This window comes from Cheilinus undulatus, linkage group 2, assembly GCF_018320785.1.
Source record: "Cheilinus undulatus linkage group 2, ASM1832078v1, whole genome shotgun sequence".
NCBI classification, from domain to species: domain Eukaryota; kingdom Metazoa; phylum Chordata; class Actinopteri; order Labriformes; family Labridae; genus Cheilinus; species Cheilinus undulatus.
The window spans coordinates 16664521-16679465 of record NC_054866.1 but is presented as its reverse complement, the minus strand read 5'-3'; the positions used below and the strand labels follow the sequence as shown (position 1 = coordinate 16679465).

Sequence of the window (14945 nt, the reverse complement as noted above, 5' to 3'; positions counted from 1 at the left end):
ACTCTCAGCAGAGATAGTGAGGATACAGCTGTGGAAAAGGATATGTGCAAAAACAACATAAAAAACATGCCTGATGACATGACAAACAAATTATTGATGATCAAATTTGTTGGCAAGTAACCATGACAACTTTTTTGCACCCCCCCAGGGCTTCTGCGTTACACTGAAACTGCTGTAGTGCATGTTGCAGCACATGTTCTAACCTGAAAAAGTTTTTACAAGTTACAAAAACAGGTATTCATTTAAATGTTTCCACATTTTAAGCAACATAACTGCAGGTAAAGATTAAATCACAGAATCCTTTCAAATGTTAAGAAGTTAAAGTTTCCACTTAAATCCAACATGGACAGCAAGGGAAAAGGGCCAAAAAGAGGAAGGGAGATTCATTATGTTAAGGTTTTTGCTGTGGCTAATTGGGTCTCCTGGCGTCACAAAGACTCAGATCCCTCAAAAAGTCAGAGCTGAGAGCAAAGTTTTGTCTGAGAAGATGAGTAATGTTTTATCTGCTGAGGCTCACATTTTTATGTGGACATATAGAAGGACAGAGGGTCTATATGCACAACGTTAGATTTTAAGCCTCTCTTGTCAGAGCAGGAGGGAGGAGGGGAGCAGTCCTAGCAGCCCAGTTTGTGCCAACAGTTTTGTTCAAACTGTGGAGTGTTTACTCTCTCTGTTCGGCTTGTTTGGGCAGGTGAAAGCTTTTCGAACTTGGCACTCGAAAGCTGGTCTCATTCCTGTTCCAAAAGAGCTGCAGGTTTATTTAGGGTTACATCAACCACCAAGAGGGAAATGATTGTGAAAAACTGGAATTTGCCAAAATTATAGTGGTCTGGACACAGAGGCATAGATTCATTTTCAATCAGCAAAGTTGTCGTACTGATTATACACTGCATAAATGTGCTTGGAAAATAGTTCTGATTTTCAAACTGATTAGAGAACACAGGCTATTAAAATATAACAAGAGATTAAGGAAAACTGTCAGATACAAAGAGATTTTACAAATCCAACATCTGAAGGATTTAAGTGCCCCAAATATGAACATGAAGGCTTGGTTTTGTTCGTCAAACTACAGTAAAAAGAAAGAAAAAGGGAGATTTTATACAAAGTAACTCAGTAAAATTCAGCTGTACCTTGCATAAATGTAGAAACGATTAAAGAAAAGTGTTTGTGCTCGAGGCAGAAACAATAAAAAGCCGTCTTTTGCTTCACTTTTTATTTCTATCAACATGTCCCTGTCAGGAGAACTGTCACCTGTTATCGTGCAACCTCACATCTGCTTCAGTAGAACGGGGATTTGTGTTATTATACTCTTTTTAAATGTGCATACTTTGGGAAATAAGCTACTTTTGATAATAAGACAGGGAAGTAAAAATGTTGAAGGGCTGTTTGAGGTATTAAAAATGAATTTAAATGGAGCTCTGCAGATGTTCAAGCAGGAAAACTGCCTTTCTTTCTCTCTTCCTGGTTTGGCGATCAGCTGATTATGGCATTCACTCCCTTAAGTAATCAGATTCTGCCACAACCTTGTTTGACCAATAACCACGCACTTGTCTTATTTTCAATCTGTCATCCTCTGTTTCACAGTCAGCCTGTCTTTTCAGTGTCAACCCTCCTCCACCCCAGCCACCTCCATTTCAGGTCATTGAGAGAGGTCTGGCTGCAGACTGTATATTTCAGACAGCCAATCTCACAGAACGTTCATCTGGGATGCCATATATCTCAGAAAGAAGTGCTGTAATTTGCTGGAACAAAACATTTTCAAATTTACATTTTTTCATACTCAGCTTTATTCATACACAATGTCACACAATTATGAACATCTGGCAGTTCAATTCAAATAACAACACCGTAAAAATGACAGACTAAAAACAGTTCATAATGGAAGCACAGAAAAAGATAAATACCAAAAAGATCATCATTTTAGCTTCATTAGCTTTAGCTAAAGCTAACATTCCTACACTAGCTATTTAACATTACTAAATAAGCCAATGTAGTTAAATTGGCTCTAGCAACATGAGATCTAGCAAATGTAGCAAAAGCTAATGTAGCTATATAGATAACTTACCTATAACTTACATAGCTGCTTTATGAGCTTAGCTTTAACTACGTGAGCTACATAGCTAAGTTAGTTACATAGCTTTGTTCGCTTTGTTAGCTTTAGCAACGTAAGCTTTAGCAAACATAGCTAAAACTAACTTAGCTGAGCAGACAACTTGGATACATATCCTGTGTAGCTGCTTTGTGAGTTTAGCTATAGCTCCATTAGCTACTGTTCCAGCCTCACCAACCCTTCAAGTACATGAAGTCATCAGGATGCAGTCTAATTCATAACAATAAATAAGTGTCCATTCCTTGTTATGTCTCTCCTGGTTGTAATGTATGTATAGTATTTATATACACTGAGGATTGGCTGTTAGCATGTTCAGCTTAGGATCGTTGTATACTGAACAAACAAGCAAACAAGCACAGTTTTGTTCAATAAAATGAACCGTTTATAAAATCACTTCACCCTGAATATTTACTGACATTGTGCAATATGTAAAATGAATGAGGTCCTTAATGCAGGATGAGTAGCTAAAGCTGTGCAGCAGTGATGTTAGCATGTCATTTCTCTACTCCATGCAATACAATGTTGCAAAACTGACTGCCTTCATGCAGGACAATAAACGGTGCAAACAGGACACTACGAACCTGCTAGGCCAGCGGTACTATTCCTAAAGTTAAGCTTAACTTCTGGATGTATGTGTTTCTTTCCAGGGTTTATTTAGTGTGTATTTGCTGTTGCTGTTTTTTCTCTGAAAACCGGCTACTTTAACACCACAATTTAAACTACATTTATCTTTTGCAGCCCATGCTTACCAGTCCCTTTTCTTTGTAGGGAGTTAGGAGGGGATTTGGAGCTAACAACCAGTCCCTTTTACAATGAAGCTGTTGAAGAAGGACTGAGCTTTAAACAGTGCATGGGTTTTGATTGGAACCTTTAGATTTTTCTCTTCTGGCATTTTCCCTTCTATTGAGTTTCCACAGCTCCTATCTGGACTTCCCGTTATGATGGAGTTTCAGAATCTGTTTGAGCAGTTTGTTCTTTTGAATTATGTACTTATGAATTTTTCTGATGTGTCAAAACTAAAAGTAAGCAAGACTGGCACACAATCAGTACTTTCTGTTGCTTTTGCTTGTCAATTAGATGATGCCATATTTGGCCCTCTGGGCCTCTGCATCGTATCCTCAAACTTTTACCACAATGCCCCAGTGAAACCATTTAAGAAAAAAATAATGAAGGGCTATGATTGAAAAATGTTGGCTGTGATTCTGTCTAACCTACAGTTTCTCCATACAATGGCTTCGCTGTGTCTGCCGGCAAAGTGCACTGCAAAGCAAGTTGTTACCTCAGTAGCAGTTCCACTGCCCCAATTGTGGTCTGTCTCAAGGTCAGCTCAGACTACATGATTTTTCAGGTTGTTCACGATGGCACCTTGTCAGACTATGCAACCAAAATCTTGTCCCGTGTTGGCCAATAGCCTGGCCACACTACAAGAGGGATCCTGACTGCTCACCATATGCTGACGTCACCACTGTCTCCGTGAATGAGCGCGAGTTCACAGGTTGTCAGGGGGCAGGTCAAAGAGTGTCAATCACTCTACTACAGAAGCGCTCTGTGTGATTTTAGTGGTCTTTTGCTAAAAAAAAAAAGGAAAATAAGAAACAATTATGGATTGGATTATGGATAATAAGTATGGCTGTATCAAGAGGAGAACAATATGGACTGGCTCTCCTTCAGATAGAACTTAAGGTATGCATGTGATAATATAAATAAAATAAATTTCATATAGTTTTGGAAATAAAAGGGGATAAAAAGTTGTAAATCTTGTAAATGATGATGCAAAGATAAGGAGCAAACACTCCTGTTGGTAGATGTCAGGATTCATGTCTTTGACGTCAGGTCAGGGTGTCAAACTAGACAATGATGTAAGAAAAATTCCGACATACTAGTCTTCTTGAAATGTGGTCGTGGATCGTTGTGGACGCGACATTGATTATGTCACACTACAAGACCGTTTGTTGTCCCCCGACGCTCAAAATCGGGCCCGAGTTTTGACGATGAGCTGTGACGTTGCAGTCGGGCTTAAATCTGGATAAAATTCGTGTAGTCTGAGCCGGTCTTAAGGCCCATCCCCGAAGCGCCAACCCACTCCGTTGAGAGCCAATCTAGCATAGCAGATTGATCCAAACAGCCAGAAAAAGGTGCAAAGTATCTGGTCAACTTCAAAATACAACACAATGCAGTGGGTCACAGAGAAAGAAACGTTAACTCTTAAGGTGAAAAACCACTGAATATTACATGAAATCGCACATCTTTTGTTGTGAACATAAACTCTTTAACTTTCTAACATACCCACCCTTGGTGGAAGCAAGTGGAAGGCTGTTTACAAGGGTAGCTATCGCCACTTTTGAACACTATAAGACCCTTCATAGTTGAAAATCATCTATGAAACAGACACATTAATTTACTGTTTAAATCTAACATTTAGAGTGCAGTTTTTATTTCAAAAAAGTAAGTGGGTGGAGCTGAGCAGTCCGCCTGCATGGCTTGGCTGAATTCAGTGGAGCCAAACCATAATAACAATAACAAACAATCGAGCTTCTGAACTACAGCACGATAGCGAATTAATGTGCAAACTCAAAACAGTGAAGAAAAATGGTACTTTAAGAGTGACAAAGCTGCACAGATACTGCAGTTTGAATAAAATGGAAATCATCACATAGGGGGACAGGCCCAATCTTTTTTTCTTTGGGATTTAAATCAGACTGCAGCTTATATACTGAAGCAGTCCACATTCTGGAGTTATCCCAAAATACATCAGAAATGATCAATCAGAACTAAAAATAAAACAACAAATATTCAAACAAGTTGTTTGCCTCCTGTTGATGACACACCTGACAAAGCTAGGCTTTTATCATGATGCTATTATTTCTGAAAAACTTAACCCTGGTTTATTGCAAATAAGTCACATGGAAATTGATTTATTTTTCAGACTTAATACCACAGACGTGATTAACTGAGACTCAGCAGATGAATGGGCAATACATCAAAATGTAATGGACCAAGAAATGATGATGCTAAACAGGATAGGGAGTTTTGCCTTGAAGACGTGCAATACTAACTGTTGGCTTCATTGGAATGATTAAAAAAAATTATCATTCATTCCCAGTGGTGTATATTGGACAAAGATATCAGCTTATGATGGATGCTAAGACTGACTGCTGCTTGAATAACTGTTTAAAAATGTTACATGACACAGTATTTCTCTTACTTTATAATGTGCAACCTTCCTGCCTCTTTTTCTCTTTGTGTTACAGGTGTTGATAAGGTTATTTTAATTAAAATAGAGTCTAACAGAGAAAAAAACACCTCAACAATCAGGTAAATAAGACACAGCAGGGTACAGTGAATTCACTTTTATTTCCAGAGGGGACTTTGAAATTAACCAGCCAAGTGATGATAAATGATATTATTATGGTGCATTAACATTATCATCCAAGGGGAAAGGACAATAACACTTTGCACTGGCTCAGAGGGAGAAACGGAGTATGAACAGGCATATAGCCAACATCCTCCAGGGGACAAAACAACTGAGATAGATGGAGGTTGGAAACAACAGATAATGCAAAAATATTTCAACCACCATAAATCTTTCTTCTCTGTGATAGGCCTATTACTTAAGAGACGATATCTGTGATAAAAGTTGTGGCATTCAACCAATATTTTTCTCCTGATCTAAGGTGACTTTTTTAACTGCTCTTATTTGGAGTGAAATTGCAGATAATGACACCCTGCATGTGCAATTTTCTTATCTCTACCCGTTTCTATTTAAACGCTTTCATTCTCAAACTAACTCAGGAGGGGAGTTTTCTATGAAGACGGAAAATCTCTCCAGTTATTAAACGACAAGTGTTGCAATGGAGGGGCTGGGTTGTTATTGCCTCTGAATGTCATTACACTTCGATCCTCTTAGAGTGTTTTTCCAGATTCATGTATGCCACTTAAATTGATAGCGTTCCAACGAACAGCTGTGTCTCGTCACACATTTTTGAAATTTCACAGGGGACAGTACGGCGCGGGGAGCCTGATTTCCATTTCAGTGGAATATCTCAGGGAATGAGAAAAGGGTTACTGAGATTTTGAATGACTACAGTTTATAAATGGCACACAGGAGTATGCCTGATCTGTCCTTTATTCTTTCTTCTCACAAGAATATCACAGAATCCTTGCTCAATTAACAACTGAATAACAGCCTAGTGAGGTGATTAAGTGGGTGATCAGTCATTATCAAACTACACACATGATGTCATCAAATTAACATTAGGATGTGACAATGGGACCACTGTGAGGGTAGATTTAACAAAGGAATCAAAGAGATTCATTAAACTGTAGGTAAAAAGATAGGGAGAACACCTGGCATGAGGAACAGAGCGATGCTGCCACATTTGTGAGACAAAGAGGGAACTACTCGAGAGAAAGGCATTTGTGCTGAGTTTGTTCCTGTTGTTAAAAGACAGCTAAGAGATGAATGCTCATTAAGCATTAACAAAATGCTTGCATATAGGGAGAAAAAAACTTTTTCACAAATTACTCTCTAATACCAGCAAACAATAAAGCCTTTTTGCAGCTGTCAGGGTCACGCTTAAGTCAGCACAAAGCAAATCTAATTACTGTTATTTTTGTTATTACAACATGAATCGAGTTAGTTCCTTGTCTTGAATTAAACTTGGATGATTACCACGAGGCAAGACTGAGGGTTATTCTGGTTGGTTGAGCCTAAAGTCAGAGTTTTCCATCTCATTAAGCTGAACCTGTCTTGCTTTCCACAGTAAATTTATGTACATGGGCTATGTCATGGTTTTTTTCGCTCAAGGCACACTTGAGATCAAGCCAAAATCTCCACGCACACTATATCCATAACCAAACAAAAAAACCTTCTAATAACATGTTACAGTAATTAAAGTTCAGTCAGGACCACCTTGTCAAGAGCACACATGATTTGCGGTTATGTTTCTCTTTATTAGCAGTCATTAATTTTCTCTCATTGCTGCTATTTGAAGCTTGGTGTTAGTTCATGCAGGACATGGCAGATTCTCTCAACACAGCGGTGTATTTAAATATGATGTACAGTACTTCTCCCTAATCCCTGCTTGCTTTAATGCTGATGCACCATGCTGCTTGCAAAGTTTAACCTCCTCCACCCCAGCCTCCTCCTTTATAGCATAAAGCATGTTGCATCCTCATATTGAGCTTCATGCTACTATGGATGAATTGCTTGAAATAATTTTATTGCATTGAATACACATTGTCATAAATGTATATATCCATATGGGAAATTCTAGCCGTGCACTAAATCCTGTTCGGTCTACACTTAGGGGAACGATGGTGCCCGAAGGTGCCTGTGCAAACGGTGAATTGCTCCCCCGGGTGGGGAGTGAGTTCTTGCCCAAATTGAAGGAGTTGAAGTATCTTGGGGTCTTGTTCATGAGTGAGGGTAAAAGGGAGCATGAGATTGACGGGCAGATTGGCACAGCATTGGCAGTACTGCGGGTGTTGTGCCGGACCGTTGCGGTGAAGAGGGAGCTGAGCCAATGGGCAAAGCTCTCAATTTACCAGTTGATCTACCTCCCAACCCTTACCTATGGTCATGAACTCTGGGTAATGACAAAAAGAATGAGATTGAAGAGAAAAGGGGCTGAAATTAGTTTCCTAAATGGTGTTGCTGAAGGGTGGCTGGACTCAGCCTTAGAGATAGAGTAAGGAGTTCAGACATCTGGAGGGAGCTAGGAGTAGAGCTGCTGCTTCTTTGCATCGAAAGGGCCACCTGAGGTGGTTTGGGAATCTGATCAGGATGCTTCCTGGTTGCCTCCCTGTGAAGTTGTTTTGAGCACGTCCGGCTGGGATGAGACCTTAGGGGAATAGTGCTGAATGTGCTGGAGGGATTACGTATCCTGTCTGGTCTGGGAACACCTTAAGATCCCCCAGCAGGATTTGGAAAGTATTGCTGGGGAAAGAGACATCTGGGTGGATTTGCTTAGCCTGTTACCCCCCGGCCCCAGATAAGAGGATGAAGAGGAATGGATGGATAGCCATGCACTCCCTAGAAAGTCAAAGAATGCGGCTTGACTAACCCAGAGAGCATCTTTTGAGCAGAGTGTTCTCTGCCAAGTAAAAATGTACATCCATTTTGCAATGATATGGTTGAATATGTGACGAGAGTGTTCCTGAATTAATTTTGGTGGTGTGACTGGGGATCCGCTGCCCTTCCACAAGTACATATATGTAGAAAGCATAAATCCTACTCAATTCCTACAAGGAAAGCCTGAGACAGGGAGAGAAGCAGCAATAAACCAAGGGCAGAGCAGGCATCAATGACAACAGAATTACATTGATCAAGTCAGCTACAGCATAGAGGAGGAGCTGGGGTGGAGGAGGGATACAAAAAGCAGCTTGCAGACAAGGCAGCAAAGCATAGTCAGGCTTAAGAAGTTTAAATATGGCAGCATGAGTATAATTAGCCAGAGCAAACCAGCTGCCTGTCAGCTGATGAGGGCTTGTGTGAGATCAGCTGATCTCAAATATATGGTAGCGCTCAACTCCATAACCTGCCTGAATTATACTCTCAATTATACTCTCTGCTATACTCTCAATTTGTTGTGCTGTTGTAATATTAATGTACGGTTCTACAAATTTCCACGGCACACCATGACCTGCCTCACATCATTTGATGTGGCCTACGCACAGAACACAGCCTGAAGTTGGCACAGCCACTTCCCACGCAAATTATGTGATCTAAAAAGCAAACCAGAGGAAAGATGTGTGCACCATAAAAAAACCCTCTTACCCTTGTGTAGATGGTTTCATTTGTACCCACATCTAGTGAGTTGTATGTCATTATATGTACATTACTTTCTAAGATGAAAATGTATATTTACCTTTAAAAACCCGCATACATGTCATTATCAAAGTCTCTGGCCAAACCGGAATTTCATCGTTTGATGTGGAAATCCAAACGCCAAAAAATCGTGAAAACATGTCAGGTAATTGGCACTGCATTCGAGATATTTTCCTTGTTATCACAGAGTGATTTTCAGTTTAAATAAATTTTACTATTGTAAACAGAGAGGTAGTGTCTGCTCTGCACCGATTCCTCTTTACCCTCTCGTCACTGAGCAAATCTATATCACCTGCATGTTATTTATCATATGACTGAGCTAAATGTGTAAATGGAGCCTGGAAAGCTCTCACACAATTCTAATATTTTCTCAAAATCAGTTATACTGTAGTTTATGCTAAGCTTGGCAGAATAAAATAAAAAGTAAATAAATGAAATCTTTTGTACACTGATCAAGCTATCATGTAATAATATCCTGTAGAGGCCAATCAAACTTGTCTTCCATAATTTCATATAGTGGAGGAAAGAGCAGAAACTCTTGTGTAATGATGAACTGTGTCATTTTTTTGCTTGTTGGGGAAGTGTATGAATGCTGCAGCAACATGGAGTCAGTCTGTTTTTCCTTTTGTTTGTGACCATTCCTGCCATAGAAAGCTAACAATGAGTGTTATCTAACTGCATAAGTACCTCAGCTTCAGTGTTAGAAAGTTGATTTTATTCAACTCCCTTTCGGTTGCCATCCTGATCCACTACTGTAAACCTTTGATCTACTGGCTCATTGTTATGCATTTTCATTCAGGAGATTTGTATTGACCTTTAAGGGTTGAATGTTGTTGAATGCTGTGTAAAGGGTGGAACAGGAGGCTGATGCATGATGTATAGAGTACATTGTGTACATGGAGTTTCCTAGGGTATGGATGCAAACAAAACTTCATGCAAACTAGTCTGGATTCAACTCACCCCTGGTCAGTACCAGTTAATGTCAAAGTTACTGCTTTAAAGAGGCTGTAAAATGCCACAGATGTGATTTTTTTTCCTGATGATGTTTTCCTTGCAGCACTGAACTTGAGTTCAAGTAACCCAGATTGTAGGATGACCCCCCTTTTCAGGACTACTTTTCATGAAAAAACCTTTTAAAGAGAAAGTCTTGTTTGTATGGTCAAAAGAAAACACATTCATTTGAAAATATCACATGCAAACATCCCATAATGGGGTACTGGGTGTGCCATTCTTCTACGGAAATCCTCCCAATCTCAGTCAGGTTGGATGGGGGCTATTGGTGGACAGCCTTTTTCAGGTCTTTTCAGAGATGTTTGATAGGGCTTAAGTCGGGGCTCTGGCTGGGCCACTCTTCAGGATTTCACTGAGGATATCTCTGTGTTTTTCTCCACTCAGATTTCCCTCAACCTTGACCAGTCTCCCAGTCCCTGCTGAAAACCACCCCCAAAGCATGATGCTGCCACCACCATGCTTCACTGTTGGGATGGTACTGGACAGGTGATTAGTGGTGCCTGGTTTCCTCCAGACATGACATTTAGAACTGAGGCCAGAAAGCTGAATCCTGGTTTCATCAACCCAGAGAATCTTGTTTCTCACAGTCTCAGAGTCCCTCAGGGGATATTTTTTTGCAAATGCTTTAGTATGTTTTGCACTGAGGAGAGACTTCTTCCTGGACACTCTGACATAAATCCCCAATTGGTGGAGGGCTGCAGTGATGGTTGTCCTTGTGGAACTCTGTCCCATCTCCACACAGGATCTCTAGGGCTCAGTTACAGTTACCATTGGGTTATTTGTCACCCCTCTCCCCTGATTGCTCAGTTTGGCACTCCTTTGACCTCATGGCTTGGTTTTTGCTCTGATATGCATTGTCAGCTGTGACACCTTCTATAGTGAGGTGTGTGCCTTTCCAAATCATGTCCAATCATGTTAATTTACTACAGGTGGACTCCAGTCAAGGTGTGGAAACATCTCAGCAACATTTAAGAAAAATTGGAGGAACATGAGCTAAAACAAACAGTGAAAAATTCAACTCTGCTCTGATTTCTCTGTTATAAAGTTTCATTCACAATTTTGTTACACCATGTTCCATCCATTTACAGTGAAGAAAGCTGCTCGATCACTAGTTCATTGATCTTAGATGATCTTAGATATATTAGGCTGCAGATAGAATGCGGCATTGATTATAATTATCTTACAATCATCATCATAAATCTATCTTATATTAAAATAAATGAAATGTTTCACCTGATACCAGAGTTAGCTTAAAGTTAAAGCACTCCCTCGGCAGGCCACAGTTTTAAAGACTCACTTAAAATTCTCTATCCTCTTGTTAATGTGTTTAGTTCCTGAGAAAGTTTTAATTGAAAGTAGGAGTTTTATATCCATCAATTGTATTTTGTGCAGTATTATGACACATGAATAAATAGGAGACACCATCAGTTTGACAAAAGTAATACACAAATTCACAGAGTAATGTCCTGTAACATCAGGATTCATCCATGTAGCATGAGTGTTTTTTCTATTTCAGTGTTTACTGCAGTATCTTTGTGTATTCATCATTGCCTCTCGTTATATCTCTCAGTCTGACAGAAGCACACAGTCCTTGATCGGTCCTTTTTGTGGCAGGAAGTGTCAAATGAATGCTTCCAGAGCGGAAGCAGAAAGACTGAGTTAACAAAGAAAGTTCATAATCAGCCTTGTGATACCTGATATTTCCTGCTGCAAATACAGGTTTTTTCAGTCATTTTATCCAGAGAAAGAGTTGAATTAATGAACTTGCTTCACGGTAAAACACTCAGGCTAAGTAATTTGCCATGATCAAATTATTACAGCAATCATCATATATCAACAGCAGGAATCTGGAGCTGAAGTTAATTATTGGTTTTTAAAAACTCTCAGTACAGACTGTCAAAATAAATCCCATGAGAAGTGGGCACCACTATTAGAAAACAATAACAAGAACTTTCCACATCTGTAGGAATGTATGCAACAACTACAGTACATATTAATGTTGTTTTTTCCAGTAATTAGACAAGTAAAGAGGTGGCGTTACATCCTGGAAACATCACTGCAGATCATAACAGTAATAGAGGGGCTTCAGGAGAGTGCCAGCTTTAGTGGATAAGATGATATACTTGTTTGTGATCAGGAGACTAATGGCTTGTGCTCTAGTTAATGGCTTGTTTGATTGGTTGTATACAGCCTCACTCTCTTTTCCATTGATTATCCTACAGCAGAACAACAACAACAATGCTGAGTGAGCATCTTGAATTATCTGCTGGTTGTATTTGTAATATTTGATCTATAAGTCATTGCAAAGTGTTTTTCATGTGGGAGTACAGAATGAACAATTCAGAAATCATGCAAATGTCTGTTATCTCAGCCTGGAAATTGGCTGCTTTTCCTGTAAATGTTTTATGACACAAGATCAGGTGTGGGCGGCGCAGTAGTACAGTGGATAACATTGTCTTCTTGTTTATGAGGCCTCTGTGTGTCAGGTTTCTCCCTGCACGTGTGGGTTCTTCACATGTACTCTGGCTTCTTCCAAAAAGACATGCTCAGTGGTTGAGTCTTTATTTTCTGTCAGGTTGAATGCCCCTATGGCCCAATCCCAACGTCCACCACATTGGATCACTGAAAGGGTCAGTGTGGACATGGTGGAGGACTACAACTATTTGAACTAAAAAAAACAAAAAAACAAAAACAAAAAAGAGTTGTCCAAAAACATTTAGACTGACTACAAGAAGAGCCTGAGTTTATAGCCATGGAGGCACCAGACAATTTTAACCCCTTCCCCATTTAGCTAAAAGCAAAAATATCAAGTGAACAAATTGCTTTTAAAAATCTCTTTTAAGGTAAAAAGCAAGAGAACTACAGGGCACACTCAAATCTGAAACATACCAAGACCATCTAGCATCATGAAGTGCTTTAATGCCGACTCTTCCATTTATACTGAGCTCTGCACATTTTACCATTTTGAACAGGAATGAGGAATTTCAAACTGAATTCACCTTTTTTATACCCAAATTTTAGCCAGCTCACTGGGCTTCTCTGAAAAGTCAGAAATGAATCAAGCATAACATTCAACCACTAAAACTAATTTTTCTGTTCAGGAATGGAAGTAAATAACTATAATTTGACATATTAATCAAGAAATAATAATGTGCTTTACTATTTTATCAATTTTTTTGTAAATCAGTAAATTTGAAAATTCATGGATAACAATAATAGTTATATTTTAGCATTAAAAATACCATTTGGCTTCTACATATTGGTGTATTAACCATTGCAGAAACATAAAAAATGATTTTGGTAATTACCAATGCTGTTAATTTAGGGCAGCTGTGGCATAAACCTCACTTTGGATGGGGGTCTAATAAATTTGTTAAGCACTGTATATGCTCACTATTGAGGCAATATCCATCTTTAGTCCACAAATCATATTTGGATGGAAGATGGGAAAAAACTACTTTTACCTGAGTAGATTAATAGACCATTGCTTTTTATTTTCCCTGAGTAAATTCCAACCAAAGTAACTACTTTTTCTTGAGTACAATAGTAGTGTACTTTTTTCTACCTCTGCTTGCCATTAATCCAAAAGATCCATACCTCTCTGTAAGGTATGATTCCCTGTTGCATACAGATCCACTTCATCAGAGAATCACCCAAAAGTAGATTATTCCAGACCTCAAAGTCCACTGCAACTATGTGCTGGGCCAAAACCAAACCTAGTTCTCCCCAGCTGCTTCAGTGTTTATGCAAATTAGCCATGTAATGCTTGTGCAGATAAACAACTCTCAGAACACTGTATTAAAGCTCTTTTGGCAACATATCTGTAGGTAACATAATATAAATACTGTGTAATTATTTATGTATTTGGTAAGTGGCATATTTCCATCCAGACATTTTGGCCTGCCACATAGCTAGAGCCGAAGAGGAGACACTTTGCTGTGTTTATGTGAGCTTTAGGGGTTGGATTAAAATACACTTCATGGTCCATCCCCTCAGAGTACCTTGTACCAGTGTTGGCTTAGCCCAGGCACATTGATAATTTTTCTAGGCTACAACTGGATCCATTTAGAAAAAAAAAAAAATCACAGGAAAGACCATCCATCCATTTTTTACACATTCAGGGTTGTGGGGGCTAAAGCATATCCCAGCTGCCAGTGTGCAAGGCACAGTACACCCTGGACTGGTCCCAGGAAAATCAAAATTTCGAATTCTTCTCTATGGAGGTCTGCCAGCCTAACGACTGAGTGCATTGTGTAGCAGAAAGAAATGTGATTAGCTTGTGTCACTGGAGGGCGTGGCTTAATGATAGGTCAATAGGGCCCTATTTCTTTATACCACCAACTTCAGAATGAATTTTGAGTTAGTCCAACAGGAAAGAGGAGAAATGCATACTATGGAAAGTGCAAATGTGTTATATAGTCTATGGTGAGGTCGTCACATTTTCTTTTAAGGTTTGTTCACCAAAGTCAATGAGTACAGATTAAACAGTGACATGTCTAGGGAGTATCTGCCTCAGCCAAAATGACACCTGGGATCTGCTCCAACCTCCAAGACCATTACCTGTACTGGCAGCATAATATATGGCTCTAATGGGTGTTTGCAGCTCTGTGTATGTTTTTTGACATTGTTTTGGGAAATGGTAAAATAAAAGTATGCCAAAACTTACCGTTTTTCATCTCTGTACCATTCAAACTCCGGTGTGGGCACGGCGGTGGCGTCACATTGCAGCGTCCCCATGCGGCCCACCGGAGTCTCTGAGCTCTGTGTTCTCTTTATTGTTGGAGGGTCTGCAGAGACACACAACGATAAAAAAGAGCAATGCATCTCATATCAAACCAACTCTTAACAAAATCATTTCATGTGACACTTGTGCCATCTTTCTTTCTTTGAAACCCCTCTTTCATTTTATGAGAAGTGAATTCATTTTATTTTGTCAGGTATGTCTGAATAGAGTCTTTCATATCAGCCTGGGACAAGAGAAAAAGCCCTTTCATA

The 14945-nt window shown here is 39.5% G+C and overlaps 1 protein-coding gene across 1 annotated transcript in view; it reads right to left on the bottom strand.

Annotated features, from left to right (window-relative positions):
• LOC121517600 (limbic system associated membrane protein) overlaps window positions 1–14945 on the bottom strand; it is a 446474-nt gene that overhangs the window by 19158 nt on the left and 412371 nt on the right. The window contains exon 6 of the mRNA XM_041799496.1: window positions 14617–14737. Coding sequence (XP_041655430.1) covers window positions 14617–14737 — 121 coding nt within the window. The remainder of the gene's footprint in view (window positions 1–14616; window positions 14738–14945) is intronic.